The 11,591-nt window shown below is 44.4% G+C and overlaps 1 protein-coding gene across 3 annotated transcripts in view; it reads left to right on the top strand.

Annotated features, from left to right (window-relative positions):
• The first annotated feature begins 2,439 nt into the window (after nt 1-2,439).
• PIGK (phosphatidylinositol glycan anchor biosynthesis class K) overlaps nt 2,440-11,591 on the top strand; it is a 140,288-nt gene continuing 131,136 nt past the window's right edge. The window contains exons 1-2 of one of the 3 annotated variants that reach the window (XM_045028893.1): nt 2,456-2,583; nt 4,951-5,061. In XM_045028893.1, coding sequence (XP_044884828.1) covers nt 5,020-5,061 — 42 coding nt within the window. In that variant the 5' untranslated portion in view covers nt 2,456-2,583; nt 4,951-5,019. Of the gene's footprint in view, nt 2,584-2,617; nt 2,756-4,950; nt 5,062-11,591 lie in introns of those variants that run through there. The other 2 variants (XM_045028894.1, XM_045028892.1) reach the window with 2 other exon arrangements.

The raw sequence follows: 11,591 nt of genomic DNA, 5'->3' as shown, positions 1-11,591 counted from the left end.
CACGTGGTCAGCATAGTACTAGATCCCCAGTAGTTAAAACAGTAGCCCCATCTTAAGCTGGTTGAGGGAAGGGCATGTTGGGCCATGAATGATTCTGTTACCTGAAGTTGGGCCAGCTAGTAAGCTTAGGGAGGACTAATGACCCACCAGAGTTTGGCAGAAAGCAGCATGTTTATTATACTGATAGCTAAGCTCAAAAGAAGGGCATGGGGGGGTCACACTCACACTCCCAGGAAAGGCACGGCACTGGAGATGTCAGGATCCTTCAAGGTAAGTGTTCCACAGCACAGCGATGGATGGTGCGATGAAGGTAGGTCTTCCCAAGGCATGATGGAATGCAATGCAGTGAACCACTGGCCAGGTGGTCTGGGTGAAGGGCCTTCACAGGAGGTACACACTTGTGAGTGAACTGCTGAGCACATGGCCCCTTCCCCTTTTAAGGATCTGCTCCTCATGGCCTGCGACTAGAGATGACTTGGCCGCATCTGATTGGTCACACTCCACCTTGGCCAGTGTCCATGCATTGGGTGTGTGAGTGCTGCCTAATTAGAGTCCCAGATACCTTGTCTACCTGGGAGCTCTTCTGATCTTCCAGCTGTTCAACCAGCCCATTCATCTCACAAGCATTCCGAGGGGGAGAGGGAAAGCCACTTCACAGGTATTCAAAGAGGGAGAGGAGACGAAAGGGGGGCGGGGAAATGTAACAGACCTTTTGAGCATACAGGTTATAGATTCAAAGACAGGGGAGGTGAGAATGCAGCTGCTAGTACCAAGAAAGTTCTGAAGGGGTGTGTGTTCTCCAATTGGCCTATCCAATACAGTGAGGGACCCTCTAGGGAGAGAGAAGACACTCAGTGACAAGGTTCTACTGGCCAGGTATCCACTCAGAGGTGTGGGAATATTGCATGTCATGCCCCAAGTGCTCGTGGACAGATCATAAAAAGGTCCCAAAGGTGCCTTCTATCCATTGTAGGGGTACCGCTATCCATTGTAGGGGTGCCCTTCGAAAGGATAAGCATGGACCTGGTGGGCCCATTAGAAAAGTAAAACTGGTGATCTTGGACTATGCCACCAGACACCCTGAGGTTGTCCTCCAGTCAGCTACAGTGGCCATCGTTGTCAATGAGTTTCTGAAGGTGTTTGTCTGGGGTGGGGGATGGGGGAGTCCCCAAAGAGATGTGATTAGATCAGGCGACAAATTTCACCTCCCAATTAATGAAGGAGATGTGCGATCTGCTAAGAGTCAAGTCCTTGAGAGCATCGATATACCATCCCCATTCTGATAGATTGGTGGAACAGTTTAACATGACATTGAGGCAGTTCATAGCCATTGATCTCTGACACTGGGAGAGCTTGCTCCCACTTCTCCTGTTTGTCATCTGTGGGATGCCCCTGGCATCCACAGGCTTCTCCCCATTTGAATTATTGTATGGGAGGCAGCCAAGGAGAATTCTGGACCGCCTCCATGAAACATAGGAAGAGCAGGACTCCAGGACAACCAGTGTAGTGTGATAGGTTATACAGCTCAGAAAAGTTGAAGATGGGACGGGGGGATTGCAAGGAGAAAACCTGCAAAGGGCACACCACAACTCGGAGCCTCCTCCAATCACTTCCTTTGAGAACCAGCAGGTCTTCCAGGACCCTGTGCATTTGGACTTTTTGTTAAACTATTGACTGTTTGGATTACAGGGGCCATGTCCTAAACTGAAGGAGCACATGGATGGCAGTAGCCCAGGGTGGCAGACTTAAACATTCTTTACAGGGAGGACCTTGCTAGTTTTACTTCCCACAGGGACCTGGGGTGGGACCTGGTGGAGAGGGAGGGCCTGGTTCCCCCCATCACTTCCCACTTTAGGGCAAAACTCCAGATGCAGGTGGAGGACCAAATGCTCCTGGTTTGGAGTTAGAAATCAGGCACCTCTACTGCCCCTCCCCTTAATGGAGAGACAAGGGGCTGCAGGTCAGGTGCACTAACCATTAGGCTTTATGTCCCTCTGAGTGCCCTATCACAAGCTTTAAAATGGTTTAATCGATTGAACCATTTAGAACAGATTAAACTGTTTGACTTGTAGGGAGTCAGTTTAGACTTTAGGAAAGTTGAATTAACTGAATTAAGTGAAGCTTGCTTGTTTTTTAAATAGCAGCTGGGTTTGGGAGGCCTTAGAATTGATTGGATTTAGGCATCCTGGCATAAGTAAGGGCCCAGGTAAGGAAGGACAGATATTTTCAAGAGGAACTCCATTAAGCATAGCTGGGGGTTTGATTCTGTATGACTGTATCAGTTGTGCCTGATACATACTATGTACTTTGAGTGGGTGTATGAACCACACACTGGGCCTGTGGGGTTAATGATTGCCTGTGGGTGCAATCAGCCTCAACCCACTACATCTGCAGTACGTGTCAAAGCTGGTGGGAGGAGCTAAAAGGGCTGATCCTGACTCTGTTAGATGCTGTCCAGGAAGGCAAGCTGATCTCTGGCTCTCTCTCTCAGTAAGAGAAGCCAGGCTGGAGTCAGGGAGCTGAGTAGGACTGCTGGCAGACAGAGCCTTCCTGAAGGAGGCAGTTGGGATGAAGTGGCAGAAAGTAAGTCCTCCCAGTCCCAGGTGTGGTGCAGGGAGCAAGAAGACCACCCTATGATGAGAGTGGAGAAAACTCTCCTCCAGCAGAACCAGCTGGGTGCTAGATGGTGCTAAGAAGCTCTGCCAGGAGCCAGTGGAAGAGGGTTAATGGGAGCAGAGCTGACATGGGGAGCCTGGTAAGAGACTGAGGCAAAGACCCAAGGCAACATAGGACTTGGTCTAGGGAGGCAGCAAGGGGTGTCTGTAGTCAAGCCTTGACTCCCTATTCAATGGTCCCTGGACCAGAACCCAGTGGAGAGGTAGGGCCTAGTATCCCCAGCCTGCTGAGGCACAAACTCCACTGTCAAGGGGTAAGAACTATGGAAACCCCCTGATACCCGGGGTAAAGACTAGTGAGTCCAGTCTTGGACTGAGGGTCCAGTGTGAAGTTGAAGGACTACTATTTGGTGGGCTAGTGGTTTATCCTGGCAGGGGTCAGCCTATATGACTTTGCTAGAGGGCACAGGGGGAGCAGGCATTGGGGTGAAGGGGAACAGTGCAGGGGTTGGGGGAAAGGGAGGGTGGGGCAACTAAGGCGTTCTTAAATGATTCCCAATCATCGTTCACATTTTTCTGAATAAATTCTTCCTCCCAGCTATTTGGCTTATAACTGATTTTAGCTTTCAATAACCACCTTCTTAGTCCTTAATCTTCTGTTTTATTAACCATACAATACAGCTATGCTCACAAAAATAGTAAGATGAAATCTGCTGTAAAGAAAAAAATGCCATTATGGCTCCATAAACTGAACTAATGCCAAGAGGCCAAAGTCTGCAGTATTTATACCAATACAATCCCATTAAAATCATTGGTTTAAAAATTACTCCTATGAAGAGAACCAGTACAAGGTCAACTCACCATTAAAGTCCCACTGGTTAAATTAAGACAGCTAGTTCATAGATCTTTTGCTGATCTGTGCAAGATAGAATTTCACCCAAAGGAATTACATGGGATGTCAACAGTCAGAGAATCTGGATTAAATTGAACAATAGATGTAGCAACAAAGGTCACTGGTGACTATGCAATTTGAAAAATATTTTCTCCCATGGCAGCCAACTAGACAAACTGGTGGTGGTTGTGTGAATGCTGTCCAGTTACAGAACTCTTATTATGTAAGCTAAGACAAATATAGCCAGTGAAGCTGTATTGAGTACTAGGGGACATTATCATGAAAGTTCTCCCATATTGTTCTGCAACCCTATTATGAGTAAAATATCCAGAAACCACCTTCCTCTTAAATTGTCTTTCTGAGAAAGGATGTGTCTCAATGAGGCTGTTCTATGATAGGAACTGAATGAGAATCAAGAAATATACACATTCATACCAAGGATTACTCACACACTAATGTTGGTTCTTTATATCTCTTTCCTGCTCTTGACCTGAATTAATGTGTTTTACTGATAAATATATCTGCTACATGAAAAAGCAGCTAGTGACCTTTTACAGTTATAATAGACTTAGTTTACTTTCTCATTTGGGATATTGATGTCAGTCAATGCCACCTACTCAGAGTTTTCATGGACACTTTTGGAGGAATATTACCTCAATTAAAGTCAGCTACGTACAATTTCAACCTTTGGCACTTTAATGGGAACTTTAAAAAAAAAAAAAAGCTTTATAAAGTAATGCAATCTCTGAAAAAGCAGAGAGGCAAACAATTTATATTGAACTTGCAGAAAAACAGTAAGCACAACTTTTAAAGAACAGCTCATACACATGTAGAAGTTTAAGATTTAAAAACTCAGGGCCAGATCCTCTTGTGTATCTCAGTTATTTATTCCTTTGTGTAGGGAGTTCTGCATATTCCTACCTCCCACCCTCAAACAAAAAGGGATATATCCAGGGCCAAGAGAATGGCCAACCAGTCCTGACATGCCAGTGGTCCTTTGTGCAAGACAGACATAAATCAAAGCAAGCCTGAGATTGCTTTAAATGTATGCTACTCCCGGAATTGAGGGAACAAAAAGGCAATTTCAATCTCCCTCCGTTGTTGAGCTGAGCACAGCTTGGCTGGACTGGAAGACTTCAGATTGGAAGTATAATATGTTGGGTGGCATAGACAATTAGTGGAGATACATGTGGTGCCACAAGTCTTCCATGTAAAACTCATGTTCTGCAAGCAAAACCTCTGCTACATGAGCTAGATGCAGATATATGCTATATTTTCTTAGCTGCATGTCAATTTTACATACATCTTATGAAGTAAATTTGTAGTGTTTCAGTTTCAGAATTGTACATCTCATTTCTAGAGTGCAAATTTCAGATTCAAGCTGCAAAATCATAACTAGAATACAGGTTTTTTCAGCTTCATATTGTCAGTCTCTAAATACAGATATTCAAGGTTATATCACACTGAAGATACAGAAGTTCACTTGCTGTGTGTGTTTGAAATAAAGATGAGATGTCACAATCTCTGATCCAGTCTACTATAGTAAATACAAAAGTAAGTTCTTTGCACTTGTAGAGTGACTTTTCTGTCTCCTTCACTTTGCTTTTTAATCCTTTTCTATAACCAGCTCCAATGATCTACAATTGCCCTATTGGTTTTCAAATCCCTTCATGAAATAGCTCTACTTCACCGCTCTAACTCAACATTTATCCACAGAACTGTTCTATCTGCTCAGAACTTGCAGAAACCATACTTAGTGCCGTCCATAAAGGAAAAGAACATACAGGTCTAAGTGTGTTTTGGAAAGGGGATAATTAGTGTTTTCTATTAAATTATTACTTGAGTGATAAATCCAGGGTATTTCCAGAAACTAGTATTGTCTATCAAAGATGTCAGATATAGTAAACTGTACAGTCTAGCTCTGTCACTCACTCACTTTTTCTTCCTTTCCACTAATCTAGAAACTAATTAAATTAAACGTTTTAGAAGAAAGTTTCCTGGGCTTTCATTAACTGTAGCTCAATATATACAGGAAATCAGGACCAGCCTTAGGGAAAATGGCACCCCAGGTGAACTTGCATTTTGGTGCCCCTGGCCTCTGTGGGTGTGGCACTCCCTCATTGCTCCTGGCCCCCCTGAAGTTCAAAAAGATCTCACAAAACTAAGTGATTGGGCAACAAAATGGCAAATGAAATTTAATGTGGATAAATGTAAAGTAATGCACATTGGGAAAAATAGCCCCAACTATACATACAATATGATTAGCTACAACGAATCAGGAAAAAGATCTTAGAGTCATCGTGGATAGTTCTCTGAAGATGTCTATGTAGTGTGCAGCGGCAGTCAAAAAAGCAAACAGGATGTTAGGAATCATTAAAATCTTTTTCCTGATTCGTTGTAGCTAAATTAGCCCCCATCATATTGTATGTATAGTTGGGGTTATTTCTTCCAATGTGCATTACTTTACATTTATCCACATTACATTTCATTTGCCATTTTGTTGCCCCATCACTTAGTTTTGTGAAAGCTTTTTGAAGTTCTTCACAGTCTGCTTTGGTCTTAACTATCTTGAGCAGTTTAGTATCATCTGCAGACTTTGCTACCTCACTGTTTACCCCTTTCTCCAGATCATTTATGAATACGTTGAATAGGATTGGTCCTAGAACTGACCCTTGGGGAACACCCCTCTCCATTCTGAAAATTTACCATTTATTCCTACCCTTTGTTCCCTGTCTTTTTAACCAGTTCTCAATCCATGAAAGGATCTTCCTTCTTATCCCATGACAACTTAATTTGCTCGTTACTGACATTAGACTTACCGGTCTGTAATTGCTGGGATCACCTGTAGAGCCTTTTTAAAATATTGGCATTACATTAGCTATCTTCCAGCCATTGGAAGGATTTAAGGACAGGTTACAAACCATAGTTAATAGTTTTGCAACTTCGCATTTGAGTTCTTTCAGAACTCTTGGGTGAATGCCACCTGGTCCTGGTGACTTGTTACTGTTAAGTTTATCAATTAATTCCAAAAGCTCCTCTTGTGACACCTCAATCTGTGACAATTCCTCTGATTTGTCACCTACAAAAGCTGGCTCAAGTTTGGGAATCTCCCTAACATCCTCAGCCTTGAAGACCGAAGCAAAGCATTCATTGAGTTTCTCCGCAATAACTTTATAGTCTTTAAGCGCTCCTTTTGTATCTCGATTGTCCAGGGGCCCCACTGGTTGTTTAGCAGGCTTCCTGCTTCTGGTGTACTTAAAAAACATTTTATTACCTTTTGAGTTTTTGGCTAGCTGTTCTTCAAACTCCTCTTTGACTTTTCTTATTATATTTTTACACTTAATTAGGCAGTGTTTATGTTCCTTTCTATTTACTTCCACTTTTAAAAGATGCCTTTTTATCTCTCACTGCTTTTTTTTACATGGTCATTAAGTTACAGTGACTCTTTTTTAGTTCTTTTACTGGGTTTTTTTAATTTGGGTTATACATTTAAGTTGGGCCTCTATTATGGTGTCTTTCAAAAGCGTCCATGCAGCTTGCAGGGATTTCACTTTAGTCACTGTATCTTTTTAATTTCTGTTTAACTAACCCCCTCATTTTTGTATAGTTCCCCTTTCTGAAATTAAATGTCACAGTGATGGGCGATTGAGGTGTTCTTCCCACCACAGGGATGTTAAATTATGATCACTATTTCCAAGCGGTCCTGTTATAGTTACCTCTTGGACCAGCTCCTGCGCTCCACTCAGGACTAAATTGAGAGTTGCCTCTCCCCTGGTGGGTTCCTGTACCAGCTGCTCCAAGAAGCAGTCATTTAAAGTATTGAGAAATTTTGTCTCTGCATTTCATCCTGAGGTGACATGTTCCCAGTCAATATGGGGATAATTGAAATCCCCCACTATTATTGGGTTCTTAATTTTGATAGCCTCTCTAATTTCCCTTAGCATTTCATCATCACTATCACTGTCCTGGTCAGGTGGCCGATAATAGATCCCTAATGTTGTATTCTTATTAGAGCATGAAATTACTATCCATAGAGATTCTATGGGACATGTGGATTCACTTAAGATTTTTACTTCATTTGATTCTACATTTTCTTTCACATATATTGCCACTCCCCATCCCCACATAACCTGTTCTGTCCTTCTGATATATTTTGTACCCTGGAATCACCTCAGTGCACCAGGTTTCTGTGATGCCTATTATATCAATATCCTCCTTTATCATGAGGCACTCTAGTTCACCCAGCTTATTATTTAGACTTCTAGCATTTATATAAAAGCACTTAAAAATTGTCACTGTTTATTTGTCTGCCCTTTTTGATGTGTCCAATTCTTCTTTTATGTGACTGTTTCTTGTCTGAGCTGGCACCTAGATTATCCTCTTCTGTCCTCTCCTCCTGACTAAAACCGAGTGATGTGGAGAAAGTGAATAAGGAAAAGTTATTTACTTGTTCCCGTAATATAAGAACTAGGTCCACCAAATGAAATTAATGGGCAGCAGGTTTAAAACAAATAAAAGGAAGTTCTTCTTCACACAGCACACAGTCAACTTGTGGAACTCCTTGCCTGAGGAGGTTGTGAAGCCTATAGGGTGATCAAATGTCCCAGTTTTATAGGCACAGTCATGATATTTGGGGCTTTTTTAAAATATGGACTCCTATTATCCCCCCACCACCTATCCTGATTTTTCACACTTGCTATCTGGTCACCCTAGAAGGCTAGGACTATAACAGGGTTTAAAAGAGAACTGGATAAATTCATGGAGGTTAAGTCCATTAATGGCTATTAGCCAAGATGGGTAAGGAATGGTGTCCCTAGCCTCTGTTTGTCAGAGGGTTGAGATGGATGGCGGGAAAGAGATCACTGATCATTACCTGTTAGGTTCACTCCCTCTGGGGCACCTGGCATTGGCCACTGTTGGTAGACAGGATACAGGGCTGGATGGACCTCTGGCTGTACTGAGTCAGACCATTCTTATGTTATGTTCTTAATTTTGCATTGTGGGTAGCTATCCCACTGTGCAACTCACCACGCTCTGCCACTGGGAACAGAGCGCAGTGCATCGAGGGGCGGTGCTCACCATTTTATGATGCAGTTCTTCCCATCCCATCATTCCATGGGCTTCCAATTTCATTTTGTGCTGTTTTTGAACAGCCCTTGTAAACTGTGTGCCTGCCATCTCTGCCTGAAAGCATGGATCCTGAACTGCTGACCAGTCTGGCAATGAGTGTTATGAACACAATGTGGCTGGTCCTGCAGTATTTAATTAGTTGCAAAACAATGTGAATCGGTGGTGCCTGTCATGCTGTGTGCCATGGAAAGAAATAATTAAAGATTGCCACTGGCATTCATGGAGGGGCTGCACACAGTGGACCATCAGTACTGGGTTTGTAAAACAAGCACTGAGGGGTGGGATTGCATCATGATGCATATATGGGATGATGAGCAGTGGCTGCAGAACTTTTAGATGCGCAAATTCACCTTCCTGGAACTGTGTGTGGAGCTTGCCCCAGCACTGTGGCACAAGGATAGCAGAATGAGAACTGCCCTCACTGTGGAAAATCGAGTGGCAGTCACTGTTTGTACTCTGGCAACTCTGGACTGTTGCCAGTCAGTCATTAATCAGTTTGGAGTTGGAAAGTCTACCTGTAGGGGTTGCAGTGATGCAAGTGTGCAGGGCCATTAATTGCCTCCTGCTACAGAGGACTGTGACTGTGGGCAATGTGCGGAAAATAGTGGATGGCTTTGTGGCAATGGGATTCCTTAACTGCGGCAGGGCAATAGATGGAATGCATATCCCAATCTTGGCCCCAAACCATCTAGCGATGGAGTACATCAACCAAAAGGGTTACTTCTCCATGATCTTGCAGGTGCTGGTGGATCACCGGGGCTGTTTCACTGACCTCAATGGGGGGTGGTCAGGGAAGGTGCATGATGCTTACATCTTTAGGAGCACCAGACTGTATAGAAAGTTGCACGCTGGGACTTTTTTCCCAGACCAGAAGATTCTCTTGGGGAATGAGGAAATGTCCATAGTGATCCTGGGAGACCCTGCCTAGCCCTTGCTCCTGTGGCTTATGAGGCCTTATACCGGGAACCTTGACAGCAGCAAGGAGTGCTTCAACAATAGGCTCAGCAGGTGCCAAATAACCACTGAATGTGCCTTTGGCTGATTGGTAAGATCACTGGCACTGCCTTTTTGGCAGGTTAGATCTCAATGAGGAAAATATTCTGATGGTCATTGCAGCCTGCCGTACTCTGCATAACATTTGTGAAGAGAAGGGGGAGAAGTTTCCCTAGGGGGGTGGAACACTGAGGTTGATCGTCTGGCTGCTGATTTTAAGCAGCCAGATACCAGGGCAATTAGAGGGGCACAATGGGAGGCTATTCAAATCAGGGAAGCTTTGAAGGAACATTTTGAAAATGATTCCCAGTAATGTCTTTGTGATGCATTCGGACAGGCGATGTTTACTTGCCACCCTGTATGACTCCTGTAGTACTGGCTTACTGAGCTGCCTATAGCCACTGTTTGAATTTTAGCACCAACTAATGTGTGTGACACAAAGACTCATTTTATTTCAAATACAAAGTTTAATAACAGGACAAAACTCATTTTATTTTTGGCAAACAGGGCACATGGCAATGATGAACAGTCTCTCAGTTATGGCTCTCAGAGCTGTGTGTAACTCCAGCTTTCATTGTGAAACCAGTCCCTACGGGTGGAGGATAAGAGGTACTGCGAGGGACCAGGAAGATGTGAGGAACATGGTGGGGGAGTTTGGGGAGGGCATGGAATGGAATTCTGTATGGCTGTGGAGGGAGTCGTGCACAGATGTGCTCAGACTGCAGCATAGTAAGGGACTTGAACATCTCTGTCTGGCCCTCCAGTAGCTTTAGCATCTGCTCCAGCCCCGTCTCCTCTCCAGGCAATCTAACCTGACTTTTTCGTTGTCTCCCTCCATGCTCGTATTTCACTATCTGTTGACTGCAGCAGTTCATGAAACATACCTTCCTTACTTGCCCTGGTTTGCCACCTTACTGACAGAGGCACTCCACCAGTATGGAGCAGTTGGTCCTCAAGGGCACATCTGCAGAAGCCAAAGAAACAATGAACAGAGACAGCATTGTGAGTGCATTCACAGCCGTGAATCACAAAAGTTACACATGCCTCTTTCTCACTGTCCCTTGGCTAGCACACAGCTCGGCCTGAGTCCCAAATATGGTGCGTTTGCTTCAGACGGGCTCAGTATGCTCCTCACCTGTGTGCTGCTCTGCTCCCTGCAGAAATAATTGCTGGTTGGTGCAGCAAAGTTTCATACAGCGGGGGGAGAAAAAGGCAGCTCTGCCAAGGAACCTTCGGCAGAGGATTTTAGAATACCTGTAGAAAAGTTTCCTAGAGACCTCTATGGAGGATCCCTGGGCCATCCTGGTGTACATTAACAAACTTTTCCGCCGGGCTTCCACTGCATAGCTGTATAGGCTCTTGTTAATTTCTGTCCCTTATCCCTCCTCTACCACATAACAAAGCACATGAAAGCTCAATCTCCTCTGACCGTATGGCATCAAAGCAAAATGTGTGCTTACCAGAGCTCAGGTCCACTGCTTCATGAGCAGTGGAGCCAGAGTGCTGGGACTGGTTACACCTCTCCAGCGTCAAAGAGATCCTGACTCGCCATGCCCCGGATGACCCTGTTATGTGTTCCACATCGTCCAACTCCATTTCCTTGTCTACCACTTCATCCTCAGGGTTGACTATGCTGGCCACTGCCTTCAGTTCCCCCCCGAAGTATCCACGAGGCTCTTGGCAGTGGAGGTGGGGTTGTCACTGAGGATGGCATGCAGCTCCTTGTAGAAGCGGCATGACTTTGGCATGCATGAGTGACAGTTGGCCTCCCTTGCCTTCTAGTATGTCTGTCACAGCTCCTCAATCTTATCACAGCACTGCTGCACGTCTCTTTCATGGCCTTTCTCCTACATGCCACTAGCAATCAGCCATACATATCAAAGTTCCTACGGCTGGATCCTCTCCCAACAGATCCAACAGCTCTGGTGTACTCCATGCAGGAGCTGCAGAAAGCCAGCATG

Source organism: Mauremys mutica, chromosome 8 (genome assembly GCF_020497125.1).
Source record: "Mauremys mutica isolate MM-2020 ecotype Southern chromosome 8, ASM2049712v1, whole genome shotgun sequence".
NCBI lineage: Eukaryota > Metazoa > Chordata > Testudines > Geoemydidae > Mauremys > Mauremys mutica.
This window is presented reverse-complemented; position numbering and strand designations above follow the sequence as displayed.